Below are 17120 nucleotides of genomic sequence, written 5' to 3'. Positions count from 1 at the left end.
GTGTATATGTCTGTCTGTATATCTATATGTATGTAGGTAGCTAGGTGGTACAGTGAATACAGTATCAGACCTGGAGTTAGGAAGATATATCTTTCTGAATTCTAATCAGACACTTACTAGCTATGTGACCTTGGCAAAGTCACTTAATTTCCTATTGTCTAAGTTTATATATACATATGTGTGTATGTATGTATATGTGTGTATGTGTTTATGTATATATGGACTAGATGATTTCTGAGATCCCTTCTACCTCTAAATCTATGATGCCAAGATTCTATGAGATAATACGTGTAAGGGACTTTGCAAACTACAAAATGTCATTTAAAAGCAAATTCTAGTTGTTAAGACATGGAACAATGCTATAGAAATGCATGTTCAAAACAAAGGAAACGAAGACTATATAAATATATATACACATAGATACATACACACATACACATATGTATATGTGCATATATGCACACATATGTATTATATATGCATATATTTTTTTCAATCTATAGGAAGGAAGTCTTTCCAGTGATGCTGGAACCACTGTCCAACCATACATCATTGCCTCCTGCCACGTTCTTCCTCGTGGGTGTCCCAGGCCTTGAGGAAGCCCACCTCTGGCTGGCAACCCTACTCAGCACTATGTACGCTATGATTCTTATGGGAAACACTCTCATCATGATGATGATCTGGGTAGACCCTGTACTTCATGAGCCCATGTATTATTTCCTATGTGTCCTGGCTGGTGTGGATATCCTTATGGCAACATCTGTGGCCCCAAAGATGCTGAGTGTCTTCTGGTCAGGCAATGGAACCATTGGCTTCACTGCCTGCTTTACTCAGATGTACATTGTCCATACAGCCACAGCCATGGAGTCAGGGCTACTGTTAGCCATGGCTTTTGACCGCTATGTGGCCATTTGCAAACCCCTCCATTATAATACTATTCTCACACCACAGAAAATTCTGGGCATTAATGCAGCCATTGTACTGAGAGCCACCATTGCTTTAATACCTCTGAGTTGGATGGTGAGTCATCTTCCCTATTGTGGCTCCCACATGGTCCCTCATTCCTACTGTGAGCATATGGCTGTGGCCAAGCTGGCATGTGCTAACTACATGCCCAGCAGTCTCTATAGCTTAATTGGTTCCTCCATTGTTGTGGGCATTGATGTGACCTTCATCACAACCTCCTATATTCTGATCCTTCAAGCTGTATTTAATCTTTCTTCCCAGGATGCTAGACACAAAGCACTTAGCACTTGTGGCTCCCATGTGGGGGTCATGGCCCTCTATTATTTGCCTGGTTTAATTTCTGTCTATGTGGACTGGGTGGGGAAGGACATGGTACCTGTGCATACCCAGGTTCTATTAGCTGACTTATACCTAGTTATCCCACCCACCTTGAATCCTCTGATCTATGGCCTGAGAACTAAGAGGATCTGGGAGCGGGTGAGGAATCCTTTGATCACCAGCTTCCCTGGTCACCACTTTGTGAACTCTCAAAAGGAGGACAGAACTATGCAGGGAAACAGATCCACAGAAGGAGTGTAGACACTGGAGTAAGTAGGGATTTCATAATGTTGCTTTCACATCATTCTTTCTCAATGGGGTTGGTCTCCTCTATAGGTAAGAATGACGATCACTCAATATGGTTGGAGGTGTTCAAAAAATGTCCCAAGGTCTCTGACTTGTCATTGTAAGTATCTGAAATTCTAACATTACAATTTTTCCTATGTTTTGAAGTTTGTTTATCACCAAAATTATGTCCTGAAAAAGTAAACATCCCTGGAAGAAGTTTAAAAGAGAAACTTGATAAAGCTGTATTTATCTAATAACTTCCTGTCTTGAGAGGCAGGTAACATGCCAAAGTTGTTGATACCAAATAGCTCTCTTATGCTTCATTTTGATAGCTAAGACTCCTGAACTTTTGGGAAGACTAGAAAATCAGTAAGTTCCCCGTTGACAGTATGGTAAAACTAAAGAAGATTTCTCAGAATATTGTTTTTAAAAATATAAAATAGCATGCATAGGATTACAAAGGAAACCAATTATATGAAAATAAAGAAGTAATTTCTTTTTCCATTTCATATTCACAGACATCTTAAAACCTCTCCATGGATGCTTTGAGGAGGTCCATGGGCCAATATTAAGAACCTCTGCCCTTTAGGGTACTATTACCTGCCATTAAAAGCTTACTTTTTCTTTAACAAAAGCTGTTTCTTGGTTTCTATTCATACAGGCATATTCCGCTCAAATGAAAACTGCAGATCTTTTGCATATGATATGGAATGGAAATGCATTTATTAAGAGCTTACTGTGTTCCAAGCCCTGTGCTAAGGGCTGGGGATACAAATACAAACTCATGACAGTACCTGTGCTCAAGGAGATCATGTTCTAATTGGTAATGATCTTAATAGATCTAAATTAACTAAATATTCTAAATGGAAAGATCAAGTGTTGCTTAGTTCTTGCAGACAAAGAAAGAAACAGAGCAAATGACAAGATCTAGAAAATCTTATTAAACCATTTTGAAACAGATGGGTTGTCACCAAAAGGATAGTGAGTCATGCCTGCCAATGGGAATCCTGCCAACTAAAGCTAGCATTACTACTAGCAGCCATTTCAGGAAGCTTCAGACCTTCCCTTTTCCAAACAAACCCCACTGCCTAGTTCCCATGATATACTGGATGGTTATTCTCAGTTGGATTCTGATTACAATTTACCTTTTCTATGCTGTAGGTAGACCAGAGTTCCAGTCCATTTTATCCCTTGGACCTTCATTCCTCTTGGTCATACACCATATTCCATGTCAAAGCTACTCAAGATCCTTAGAATATTACTATTTGATTAGTTACTTTGTCTGAAAGAACAATCCGGTCTTTCCATATGCTATGAAACTAAACCCTCCTTTATGCATTCTCATGTAATCAGAGTGTGAGCTCTTTGAAGTCAAGAAGGGTCTTTATTTTCTATTTCTATCTCTAACACAATGCTTAGCATAAATAAGTACCTAAGAGATTCTTTCCCCCCCCATTCCATATTAGAAAAAAATAAATCTCCAATTTTAGCTGGACAAATTCCTAGTGGGGGGAATTCTTTCTGCTTAATGGAGTCAACCATTCTATAACTAGGTAGATAAATAGTAAAGAGTAAGGCACTTAGAAGATAAATGACCTGTTCAAGTTTACCTTACAAGTAAATAGGAAAACTGTTTGAATCCCACTTTTGGTCTGAAGTTTACCACCACATCGTCTACATAAAGCTGCCACTTCTGCATAGTACTTAATATTACTGAAGATGAGGTCATGATCCTGGGCCTGCATATCCCTTTATGTTTGTGTATGTGTGCTTGTGCATATGTGTTTTCTGTCTACTTCATAAGCATGACAAAACAGATTTCAATGGTAGTTCTGTTATATAAAATGCCATGAATGAAGAAGAAAAAAAGGAAAGTCCTTGGTGATGAAAAAAAGGAGCACTTAGAGAGAACTATAAAGAACTGGTATTTTGCAAATAATACAATATTATCTTCAAAGTCTCTTCAGTGGCATTTATAGCCTCATGAAGAATTGATCAAGTATCTATCACAGAAAAACAAAGTGTTGAAAAATGCAAGTAAGCCCAGACAGTCCATGCAGAGGGACGAGCAGTTTATCTAGTGTTTGTATTGCGTGTGTATGAGTGTATGTAATATGGGACAACACTTACAGATGGATAATGAATTGAATTTTCATTTGAATAGGAGAAGGCAATCAGTCTTGATTGGGAATTTTCCATTCTTTTTGAGGTTTCCATGATGCTCTTTTTTGAGGGGATCATTTCTTTAATGCTGATATTTTCCTAGTAATGATACATAACTGTGAATAATAAAAACTAGAATCTCAAGATAAAAATGACAAATATTCCAATATATATAATAAGACTGAAACATGTCACCAATGATGATTGTGATAAAAATGGTATAAGATATTATGGAAGATATGTAACCATCATGAATGATGGTCAACTTATGTGTTACAGTGATATATCGCTAGGATGCCAAATTAAAGAGAATTTTTTCATTGTGTTTGAGTCACACATCTATGGAGAATATTTGTTGCATGGCAGGGAGACACAGGAAGAGAATTTGATAGAATTCCCAGATTTTTCAGGTAGTTTTAAAACTGTGGCAGGGTGTACATTGTGTTACTCGTTTTATTTACATCATTTTGAATCAGTTTATATAAGTCTTCTTATGTTTCTCTGAATTCCTCACATATTCCATTTTTATGGAACAAATTTTATTGCATTCATGTACTACATTTTCCCCCTCCCTCCTTTCCAGCCATTTCACAATAGATGGACACCCACTCTATGAACAGTTGTTTGCTATGTCCAAAAAGATGGTTATAAATACTTTGGTATTTCAATGCATTTCTGGCATATTTACAAAGGATTTTTTAAAAATAATTGGAACAGTATATTAATGTGCCAAATATCCTGCTGCCCCTTTTATATCTTTTGCATCTTTTATTATTTTTGCCAATATTTGGAAGTGAGGTGAAACTCTAGAGTTATTTTCATTTCTTTTATTATTGATTTGGAACAATCATTTACATGCTTTTTGAGAGTTAAATCCTTTTGAAATGTTCATATTGTCATTTATATATCAAGGAATTGACTATTGGTCTTATATATTTCATATGTGTGTTATGTTGTATCAGAAATATTTGATTCATTATTATGAGTTATTTTGGTCAATTTTATACTAGTAAAACTGACCATATATACATATATGTGTATATATATACACACACATATATATGAAATAGATGAATATTCACAATAATATAAACTGTCTAGATTAACAGAAGAAATAGAAATTTTATTTAACTCCATTTAAAAAAAAATGTCCATTTGAATGAGACACAAATGAATTTCCTAAGGAAAAGTCCCCAGTACCAGATGCATTAATGAGTGAATTCTACTAAACATTTAAGAACAAGTTAATCCCAATGTTATATAAAGTATTTGGAAAGAAAGTCAAAGAAGGAGTCCTACAAAATTTCTTTTTATGGCACAAGCACAGTTTTGATACCAGCACCTGGGAGAGCAAAAACAGAGAAAGACCAATTTCCTTAAAATAAATCAAAGCAAAAATTTGAAATAAACCATTAGCAAGGAGATTATAGGAATATGATAAAGACCATAGACTGTAACTTGGTGGGATTTATGGCAGGAATGCAAGACTGGTTCAATATTAGGAAAACTATAAGAATAGTTGGCCATATCAATGACAAAACAGCAAAAATCATATGATCCTCTCAATAGATGCAGAAAAAGCTTTTAACAAAATACAACACCCATTCCTATTAAAAGTTCTAGAAAGCATAGGAATGAATGAAGTTTTCCTTAAAAAGATAAGTAATCTCTACCTAAAACCAAGAGAAAGCTTTATCTGTAATGGGGATAAACTTGAATTCTTCTCAAAAAGGTCAGGTGTGAAGCAAGGTTGTCTATTAACACTACTATATTCAATATTAAAAAGGTTAGCTTTAGCAATAATACCAGAAAAAAAAAAACTGAAAAAGTAGGCACCTAGGAAACAAAACTACTAATCTTTTTAGATGATAGTAGAGAACCCTAGAGAATCAAATAAAAACTATTTGAAATAATGAACATCTTTAATAAAGTTGTAGGAGATAAAAAAACCCCACATAAATCATCAGTAAATCTGTGTATTACCAATAAAATACAGTAGGAAGAGACAGAAGTAGAAATTCCACTTAAAATGATTGCAGACAATCTAAAATATTTGGGTTTTTAATTGCCAAGATAAGCCCAGGGACTGTGTGAGCACAATCACAAAACACTTTTTACACAAAGACAGACAGTTCTAAACAGCTGGAGAACTATTAATTTTTCACAGATTGGTCAAACCAATATACATTTTTTAAAATCATAGTTCTACATAAGTTAATTTACTTATTTAGTTCCATAACAATTAAACTACCAATGGATTACTTAATAGGTTTAGAAACGAACAAACAAAAACAGAACAATTCTTTTGGAAGAACAAAAGGTCATGGCATCAAGATAATCAATGAAAAAAAAGTGAAGGAAGATGGCCTAGCAATACCAGATTTCAAACTATATTACAAAGTGGTGATCATGAAAACAATCTAGTACTTGCTAAAAAATAGAGTGGTAGACTGAAGGAAAAAAGTAGGTACACAATCCACTGTAGGAAACAACCACAGTAATTTTGTGTTTGGTAAAGAAATCCAAAGATCCAAAGTTTAGGGGATAAGAACTCACCGTTTGACCAAAAATATTATAGAAGAACTAGATATCAGTCTGGCAAAAGTTAGACTTTGATTAGTGTCTTATATCATATAACAAAGTAAGGTCAAAACAGTTTAAAAAATGGACATAAAAGGTGGTATCATAAATAAATGATGGAAGCATGGGAAAACATGCATGTCATATCAATGGATAAGAAAAGAGTTTGGGACCAAATAAGAGATAGAGAGGATCATGGGAAGTTAAATGCATAATTTTGATTATATGAAATTAAAAACGACTTTGCACAAACAAAGCTAATTAACAGAAGTCAAAGTTAGAAAGAAAACAGAAAACTGGTAAAAAATTTATAGCGAATTTTTCTGATAAAGGCTTGACTTCTCAGATATATAGGGAACTGAGCTACACATACAGACACACACACACACATATATATATATATATTTTGTGAGTGTATTTATACACACACACACACACACACACACACACACACACACACACACACACATATATATATATATACACATGCCATTCCTCAAGCGATCAAAGGTCAAAGGATATGAATAGGCATTTTTCAGAAGAAATCAAAGCTATCTATAGTCATATGGACAAATATGTTACCTAGCTGCCCTGTAATCTTATTAGAATGGGATTTCTCTTCCTATTATTTCTTCCTGCATGTTGTTATCACTGTGTACAAATGGTGACAATTTCTGTGAATTAATTTTGTTTCTTGCTACTTTATTAAAGCAATGACTAATTCAAATTAGATTTTTGATTGATTCTCTGGAATTTTCAAAATAAGCAACCATGAGTACTCTCCATTCTGGAGGGACACATTCACTAGGAATGTAAAATAAAATGAGAACTTTCCTGGCTTCACAACCAGTATTATTCTTTCTAGAAGTGAGCACATTTCTCACAACTTTACAACCTGGCTACTTCTTACCTTTCCAATTTTTTTAATACCATGTCGCATCTACATACACTGCGATCTATTTCTCATACACACAAAACTTCACCTTGAAATTCACAGTGTTTTCAGAGGCTTCTCCCAATTTTGGAAGTGTCTCTTCCATCTCTATTTTCTAATTTCCTTGGTTTCTTTCAAGACTCAAACAACGTCTCACCTTCCATAAAAAAAAATTTTTTTATACCTTCCTTAATGCTAAAGCTTTCCCTCTGTTGATCATCTCCATGTGTTTGTTCATTTGTTTTCCTGTTAAGATATAATTCTGTTCTTTAATCTGAGACATGCTCTTTAGCCTAATCTGACTATATATATATATATATATATATATATGTATATATATATATATGTGTGTATATATACATGTATATATATATGTATGGATATATTAGGGCTAGGTGATCTCAAGGTTACTTTTCATTTAGTTTAAATCTCTAATTCTTCAATATTATAAGAATGACTGACTCACAAAAGAGACATTGACTTAAGTAATGACTTAATAGCAATGGGAAAAGGTAAAAAAATAACATACCTCACTGGAAAAACAATTAACTGAGAAAATAGATACAGGAGAGATAATATAAGAATTGCTGGATGACCTGAAAGATATGATCAAAAAAATACAAAAAGAACCTGGACAACATCTTTCAATAAATTATCAAGGAAAACTGCCCTGATATCCTAGAACCAAAGGGCAAAATGGCCATTGAAAGAATACACCAATCATCTCCTGAAGGAGATTCCCAAGTGAAAACTCCAAGAAATATTGTAGCCAAATTTCAGAATTATCAGGTCAAGGAGAAAATACTGCAAGCAGCTAGAAAGAAACAATTCAAATATCAAGGAGCCACAGTCAGGATTACATAAGACTTAGAAGCTTCTACATTAAAGAACTGGATGACTTAGAATATGATATTCTGAAAGGTAAAGGAGCTTGGATTACAATAAAAAATCAACTACCCAGAAAAATTCAGCATAATCTTTCAGGGGGAAGGGTGAACATTAAATTGAGAACTTTCATTTCCTGATGAAGAAGGCCAGAACTGAACAGAAAATCTGATCTTCAAATACAAGATTCAAGAGAAGTATAAAGAGGTAAACAGGAAAGAAAACCAACAAATGCTATTCAGTAAGGTTAAACTGTTTACATTCCTACATAGGAAGAAGATACTTGTAACTCTTAAGGACTGTATCTTTATTAAAGCAGTTAGAAGGGGTATACATAGAGAGTGTGAATATAAGTTGAACTTGATATGATGATATAAAATTATAAAAAACATGAAAAATAAACAACCATGTCTGAATTTATAAAGTTTTGTCTTCTTTGCCCATGTTTATGATTTTAATTATATTCTGTTATGTTTTTCTCTTGTTATCATTTTTGGAATCCTGTCAAATTACAGTAAGGGAAACAGAAGCATCTTTGTTTTGGCCTTATATTCAGTGGGAAAGTTTGTAGTTTTTCTCCATTGCAAATAATACTGACTTTTGATTTTAAATGTATTAAGGGCCCTTCCATGGCTATGCTTTTTTTGGTTTATTTGTTTGCTTAGTGGGGGGAGGAGTGTGCTTTATTTTGTCAGAGTGTTTTTGCAACTATTTTTTGCAAAGTTGACAAGCATGTCATTTATATCTTTATTTGGACTAATCTAGTTGCTTTCTTCCCTTTTCAAAAGAATTATTGGATGACTTGAAAGACATGATCAGAAAAATACAGAAAGAGCCTGGACAACATCTTTCAGTTTCTTAGAATTCTTACAATTCTTTCTTTTACTCTAAGAAAATATCCATTAATTATTGAATGGTTGAATATAACATGAACAAAGTAAATGAATTAAATGGGATATTATTGTGTGGCAACAAATGATTAAGAGGCTGGTTTCAAAGAAACCTCTGATGACTTGTATGAATTGCTGCAGGATAAAGTGAGGAGAAACAAGAGATCAGTTGTATAATAGTCACATCATTGCAAAGACAAATAAGTGAAATATTTGAGAACTCTGATCAACATAATAATGAGATCATGACCCGAGGATCAATTGTGATGTGCTACCTAACATACTTTGCTATAGTGAATAGAGAGAGCCCTGGGCCTGGAGTCAGTAAGACTCAACTTCCTGAGCTTAAATCTGCCCTCAGACACATAATAACTGTGTGACTCTGGGCAAGTCATTTAACCATGTTTATCTCAGTTTCCTCATCTGCAAAATAAGCTTGAGAAGAAAAAGACAAAACACTCCAATATCTTTGCCAAGAAAATTCTGAATGCGGTCACAATGAGTTGGACACAAGAGAAACAATTGAACAGCAAATGTCAGCTCATTCCTGAAAATGAGGTGATGAAATGCAGAAAGTAAGATTAGGTTTTTTCGGATGTGATCAATTTGAGAATGTGTTTTGCCTGACATATTTAGCATGTTTTTTTATAGGGGAACTTTTTCATCAAATTTAGAGAATTTTATGTTTTTTTCATCAAATATGTTTTTCATCAAAATTAAATTTAAATTTAATACTTTCCATCAAATGTGTTTTTTCATCAAAATTAAATTTAAAAAGAAAAAAAGAATTCTTAGCTTCTTTCTAAGCTCAGTTTAGACATCCCCTTTCACATTAAACTTGCCTTTATTTCTCCTGCTGCTAGAGCTCTACCTTCCCTCCCCATTATTTGTATATTATATATTTATATACATAGTTTTGTAGTAGGGTTGTTAGGTGAGTCCTTAGATATATCCAGGCTTCTTATTATGTTCTATACGTGATAGAATTTTTGTAACAATAATAAAAATGTAAAGCAGGAGAAGTTATAGTATTCGTTAGAGATGACTCTGGTTGTAATCTTTCCTGACTCCAGGGTCGGTGCTCTACTCACTGTGCCACCTAGCTGCCCCCATTTTCACAGGTTATTTCATGTACCTAGAATTCTGACCCTTTCTATTTCTATCTCCTGGTTTCCCTGACTTCCTTCATATCTCAGCTAAACTTCTCCTTTATACAGAAAACCTTTCTCAGTTTTTAATTTTGGTCCCTTCCCTGCATTATTTCCAATTTATCCTGTATATATATCTTCTTTGTACATAGTTGTTTGAATGATGTTTCCCATATTAGGCTCTTTAAAGAACTGTTGCTGAAGATTTATCTTGTGCTTTTCACACAGATTAGGGGGCTTTTATCAAAATGGAGAAAGCTAGTAGAGGACTAGAAATTCTCTAGGTGTAACTGAGAATGCCTATCATCTGGAAGCACCTATAGAAATAACCCTGGCAATATCTATCATTGCCCTTGCTATTTATTCAAAATCTGTCTACCTATAATAATTCATATCCTTTGGTAAACATCATTAGAGTACATTTGAGTTATGCATCATATTTTGCTTTCACTTTTTAGTGATAGACGGAGGTAGTGTTTACTACATTACTACTAATTTAGAAAGTGTTTACCTCTGATTGTTAGAGAATGACAAGACTCCAATTCAAAAGGTGATCAAACACTTCTGCCCATTCTCCAGCATTCAGCAAGGAGCATGAATGCTTCCAGGTCCCCCTCAGCAGGTGCTTTTACAGGAGGGGTTATATTTATTTAGATCTATAGTAATGTCTGTAGAACAGAAGTCTCTCTGACAGAAAATGGAGGATGCATGGGGGGAGGAAGAGAGATACTATAGGCCAATAATTCTTACTTTTATACAGACCCAATAATGTAATTTCTTTACTCAAAACTCTTTTCTAAACAAACAAAAACCAGACTAAAACACTTGCTTGAAATGTACAGTGTGAGAAAGGCATAGGATGTGATATGATGAGGCATAAAGGTAGAATGCAGCCAGACCGTACAGAGATTTAAAGCCCAAACTAGACTGGTTTGATCAAGAAACAATTGCAGAATATAAGGAGAAAGAGTTTGGATTTTGACGTGAAAGGACTTTGGCTTTAATCTCAACTCTTTTAGTTACTCTGTGTGTGATGTCACTTCATATTTTGGTTCTCAGTTATCTAATCTGTAAAATGATTCATTGATCTTCTAGTTGTATGATGTTGTTATTTCGTTTACCAACTAGGTGAAGCCCACTCCTCAAAATGTAGAGGAATCCAAGTTGAGTTGAAAACAGAAAAGTTTTATTAGGAGGAAAATCAGAAACTTATGCCAAGACCTCCACACACATGCTACACAGAAGCCCATAACTCAGGAAAGGCAGGGGAGATCTGTGATTAAAAGCCACAAAGGGGAGGTTCAGGGAAGGGTTGGGCAAAAGAATGGACAATTTTTCCTAGGAACAGGTGGACACAGAAACAGGATGCTTTCTTTGCAGTGACAGAAGACTGCAAGGCTGGTTTGTGCTAGTTTTTTTAGGGGGGGTGTGGAAGTGAAAGGAGCACAACTCAACAGGCAAGCAGAGGCTCTCTCCTTTCACCCAATCTTTCCTCTAAAGTGATTTACTTTTGACTACCACATCACACAATCCACCGTCCCTTCTATCATTCCCCTATTCTCTCATTTATTTCTCCTCCAGCTTTCCTGAAGAGTAAGATAGATTTCTATACCCAATGTTATTCTGTTATTCCCTCTTTGAGCCAATTCCCATGAATGACCACCCCCACCTCCCCATCTTCCTCTCCACTGTAAAATCTCTTTCACACTTCTTTTATGTGAGATAATTTGCCCCCATTCCATCTCTCCCTTCTGCTTCTCCCAATGTATTTCTCTTCATCATCCCTTAATTTTATTTTAATTTTTATATATCATCCCATCATATTAAGCTTATGCCCATGCCCTCTGTATGTATACTCCTTTTAACTGCCCAAATAGTGATAAAATACTTAGGAATTAAAAGTATTTTCTTCCCATGTAGAAATATAAACACTTTAACCTTAGTGGATCCCCTATGATTTCTCTTTAATGTTTCTTTTCTTTTTATGCTTCTCTTGAGTCTTGTGTTTGATAGTCAAAATTTTCTATTCAGCTCACATCTTTCCCTCAGAAATGCTTTGAATGTACTATATTTCATTGAATGTTCACTTTGCCCCCTGAAAGATTATATCATTCACATTTTCCCCACTTTTTTAACTTTTTTGATTTTGTTTTATTGTATCCTCATGTCTCATAGTCATTAGCTTCTACTTCCTCAATTCTAATTTTTTGTAACAGTAATATTTATTGTTTTATATGAATACTATATTGGAAGCACAAATATTCAGTTTATATATGGAAATTATGCAGTGATATACTGCTTCACAAAGGTAGTAAACACATTACAGTCTACAAAATCTACTTTACAGAAATTTAAAAATATGAATATCAAAAAGGTATAGTTGAAGAAACAGGTATGAATTTGGCATCCAGTGATTTTGACTGAGAAGTTGTAGTTTACATGGGTTTATGGAAATCTGAAAACACTGAGTTGTGCTTTGAGCTAATCTGAAAAACGCTGACTGTCAGACTAGCATGTTCAAAAATAATTAATTCACTTCAAATTGTCATTCAAATTATGCTGGTTTCTGTGCAACCCTAGAACTTTCAATAATTTAGCTCAGGTACATTATTACTAAGATATTATATCATTTCATCCAGCACAATGGTGTATCTTATCAAATCCATCAGCATATTTTCAAATAATTTAGAAAGAAATGTGTAATATTCAAAATGTTCATAGAAGCAAGCAAAAAGGTCAAGTAACCTGCCCAGTTCTTCTGAGATGTTCCCACATCATTTTCATAAGCATTCATCCTACAAAATATTAAGCTAATGGTTGAAGACTATTCTTGACATAAAGCAATTGTTTCTCATAAATAAATGAACTCCTTTTAGTTAGGCACACCAGAAATATACAAAAGGGTTGTAGTTCGAACAAATTTCTTGGAGTGTGTTTTTCAACAGTATTAAAGATTTCCAGGGTTTTGTGGGGCCAGATTTTACTTGAATCATTGAGAAGCAAAAAAAATTACCTTCTGAAAGAGGAGAATTCAATGATTTCTGATAGAAAAAAAGATTCTTCTCTTATAGAAACAAAAATAGAACATTTTCTCTCTTAGAATAGTATGTATACATATATACACAGAAATGTGTATATATATATGTATATATGTGTGTATATAATGTGTGTATGTATATATGTATATATATGTGTGTATGTATATGTTATGTGTATGTATATGTGAATTTGTGTGTGTGTTTATGACTTAAGGTTCCATTTTCCTTGGTCAAACAACAAAATGTGGAAACCAGTATGAAACTCTGTAAGTCACATGTTAAAATGTTTAAACTATGACCAAAATATGAAAACTGCTGGAGCTGTCAGAAATAAAGACAAAAACTTTCTTGTATATGAATAAACTCAATGAGGTAATCTCCCAAAAGTCTGTTAAAATTATAATGAAGACCTTCCAGGTTAAAAACTTTTTTTCTAAATTTTATAAAAACAGTCTATACAGATGCACGTATGATTTGAGCAGAACAAAAATCAGCAGTAAACAGGACCTGATATTTACAGTTCTTACATGTAAAACTCTTTCAGGATTTATTCCATGAAGAATCATATTTTACAGCCTGCTTCCCTTTGGCAACCTGAAAGTTTGGTCAAAGAGGCAAACAAGCTTGGTGATATGTAAATTCATCTTGTTTATTCCCCAAATTCATATTGTTTATTCCCCTAAATCTAGCAGATACATGATTATGGAGCCAGAAGAAATCTTCTGACTGTCTGATACAAGGATGACCAGGCTTAAATCTGTTTTAGGACAATCCCAGGATGTCTGTGTCCCTCAGATTTATGGTCTCTGTATATGTTTAACCATACTATGAGAAAGGAATTTTCTTAATCGAATAAGTTGGAAATACAATAAGATAAGAGAGTTGACAGAGTTTCAGTTGAAATCATGACCCAGGATATCTGTTTTCTTTACCATTAACATGCCATAATATAGTATATTTCAACAAAATATTAAGATACAGAAGAAGTATCATTATTTAAGATAGAGTGTTGGGTCAAGGGTCTCATAAAAAATGCTAGATCAGCCCCATCTGGCCTTATTGGCATAGGAAGAGGTATTCTCTGAATTTGCTAAGAGAACAAAGAAGCTATTAGGTCCAGACTCTTCTCCTGGTTGATTAATTCAGGCTCTGGCCCTTATTAGAGTTCAAAAATGATATTAAATGATTATTGTCTTGTAAAACTAAAGGTCCACTCTATAACATAAAAGTTTTATACCTTGGAAAATCAGGGCTTTATGTAGAATACTGCCCCTAAATAGGTTTCATAGTCTTGCTCCATAGGTTCTTCTGCAACATCTGTGACTTCATCATTGTTTTCCATGGGGACTCTCATGGAATTTCTCTAGTTTTCACTGGTGTAGGCTCCTAATTCTTTAGTTTCATTGCAATGAGTATCACTGCTTACAGATCTTGTATTTTCACTGTCTTCAGAATGAAAATCTTTGTCTTTCTGAGATAGGACAGATTTCCTCCATTTGATTACTCTCTATAGAAATCTCTTCACTCACCCTTAAGGCCTCATCATTCTCTTTTTCTTGATCTTTTCTTTCTGGAGTAATTTTATGTGAGGTCACAAAAGATTCCTTTTCCTCCCCTTTTTCTTTCTCCTCCTCCTCTTCTGCACAATGCTATCTGGCAGAGCTATTTCCTCTGTCTGTATCCTGAGATGTAGGTGGTATTCCTGTTTCTTCTACCACAACTGAAGACATCTCACCAGGAGGGCTCTGGTTCATTATGCCTCTGTCTTCACCATCCCTGTCAAATTTGAGTCTTTTTATCTCATTCCCCTCAGCTTCCACAGGGTCTTCATTAGAGTGTTTATTTTTTACAGAACTCACTTGGGTGCCTTCCAATTCAGATGCTGATTAATCACTGTGGTTTTCCCCCACAGTTAATGTAATACCAATGTGATATAAACAGCTGCAATGAATATACATGTATATTTCAAGAATTGGACCACAAAGTATAATATGATCTCTTCACTCAAAACCAAACTGGCACAATATTTATTCTTCACACTAAGATGAGGCCAAATATCATTACACAAATAAAAAAAAAGCAAACAACAAAGTAACAGAAATCTTTATATACATCATCAGACCAGGGAACACCAATATCTTAAGCATCCTTCCCATGAGCAAGACTCTGCCCCTCTGAAGCAAGTCCCTTCAGGCAAGTTCTTCCCAAGGCAATATAAATCTTCCTGAATATATGGAGTTTTCAAACAAAGACTCCTCATTGACTTATGTAAAAGCAAGAAAGGCCTGCTGTTACAGGTTTTTGATTTGCTTTTCTAAAAGAAAAGCAACTTGAGGGGTCAAAAATCATTTTAATCAAGCACATGTATCATTTACTTAATTCAGGGGGAAAAGTTGGTACACTGAACTTCAGAGAAAATACAGAGAAATCAAAATCAACAGACAGAGCTTCCAGTTGTCTGACCATACATAGTTACCAGAGGGAGAAGCACCAACATTTGAGTTCCTTAGCAGCTGTCCAGAGTCTTGTCTGACCAAACAAACACTTCTAATGAGTAAGCACATAGTCCTATAAATGGACTATATATTCCTATATGTTCCCTTAATCCTTCATTTAGTAAATTTGACTCTGCCTTTTGTACTCTCAGGCAAACCATTTATTGTCATAGGAGCTGACAACAAACCCTTTGGACATTTTACTGGTCTGGGAGTTCCAGCACTTCTTACATTAGACCTGTCAGTGTAGCTTGATGAGTTTCCAGGAAACATAATGCCACTCATGTGCTTTAAGATGTTAGAACTGTTTTTCTCTGAAAATGAATAAATACAGGTAATGACCAACACATTCTTTTCTACTCTTCTGAGAAATTTGTCTGTTCCTGTATAGTTCTTCCTTTAATCTGTTAGCAATTCACAAAGTTGACACCGAATCCAATGAAAATTTTCAGAATTCTTTCCGTCATTTCATCAAAGGGATTATATTCAACATTAGGGTTAGGAGGACCTCTTGGTGCAGGAGCTGATCTTCTGAAATCATCCATTACTTTCTCCAATTTGAAAATAAAATAGCTTTTAAATTGGGAACATGGTATCATTGTCTCCCCCATCTTGGCTATGTGACAAAGAAACTGGACAAACTTCCTTTTTCCCCCTCTTCTCAAAATCTTTGAATACCCCCTAAAGCCTCTCAATATCCAAAGTAGCCTGCATCTATCCTTGCCCTACCACTGCCCCTGTCTCTATCATCACCTCTCTCCACAGTGTCCTGAGTACTCAACACTGGAATGCTTCCCCACCCCCTCTCCCCCACGTAGCTCCACACAGGATGCACACCCTCAGGTACATGCTTGCATATGTTTACCCTCACACTCACACCCTCAAATGCCCACACCCACATCCACCCATGTGCACACACACACACACACACACACACACAGAAGCGATAGTGGCACCAGCAGCAAGAGGGGCAAGCAAGCAAGAGAGAACCTCCCAAGTACCCACAATCAACTCCCCAACACGGGCCTCCCTCAACTCTAATTTTTAAAGAATTATTTTTTTTCAGGGAACTTTTGCATTTCCTTTTCTATTTGACTGATTCCATTTCTTAAGGAGTTATTTTCTTCAGTAATTTTTTGTGTATCTTTTTCCATGCCATTGACTTTTTTTTCATGATTCTCTTGCATTACTATCATTTCTTTTCCCAACTTCTCCTTCTCTAATTTGTTTTCTTTTTAATCCTTTTTTAAGTGCTTCCAGGAATTCTTTCTAGGCCTGGCACCAAATTACATTTTTTTTTTTTTGAGGCATCACATGAAACTATTTTGACATTATTATCCTCTTCTAAGTTTATGCCTTGAACCTCACTGTCAACATAGTAACATTTTATAGTAAAGTTCTTTTTTTTGGCTCAT

At 34.9% G+C, this 17120-nt stretch overlaps 1 protein-coding gene and 1 pseudogene across 1 annotated transcript; one reads left to right on the top strand and one right to left on the bottom strand.

Moving 5' to 3' along the window:
- The first annotated feature begins 510 nt into the window (after window positions 1-510).
- Window positions 511-1545, top strand: LOC140507628 (olfactory receptor 52I1-like). The gene has a single exon (XM_072615644.1). It carries the CDS (start codon window positions 523-525, stop codon window positions 1543-1545), a length of 1023 nt encoding a protein of 340 aa, XP_072471745.1. The 5' UTR covers window positions 511-522.
- A 12911-nt stretch (window positions 1546-14456) lies between these two features.
- LOC140507627 (serine/threonine-protein phosphatase 4 regulatory subunit 2 pseudogene) lies at window positions 14457-16401 on the bottom strand (annotated as a pseudogene).
- Between the last annotated feature and the right edge of the window lie 719 nt (window positions 16402-17120).

This window comes from Notamacropus eugenii, chromosome 5, assembly GCF_028372415.1.
Source record: "Notamacropus eugenii isolate mMacEug1 chromosome 5, mMacEug1.pri_v2, whole genome shotgun sequence".
NCBI classification, from domain to species: Eukaryota; Metazoa; Chordata; class Mammalia; order Diprotodontia; family Macropodidae; genus Notamacropus; species Notamacropus eugenii.
The sequence above is the reverse complement of the archived record's forward strand: the minus strand, read 5'-3'. Positions and strand labels throughout refer to the sequence as shown.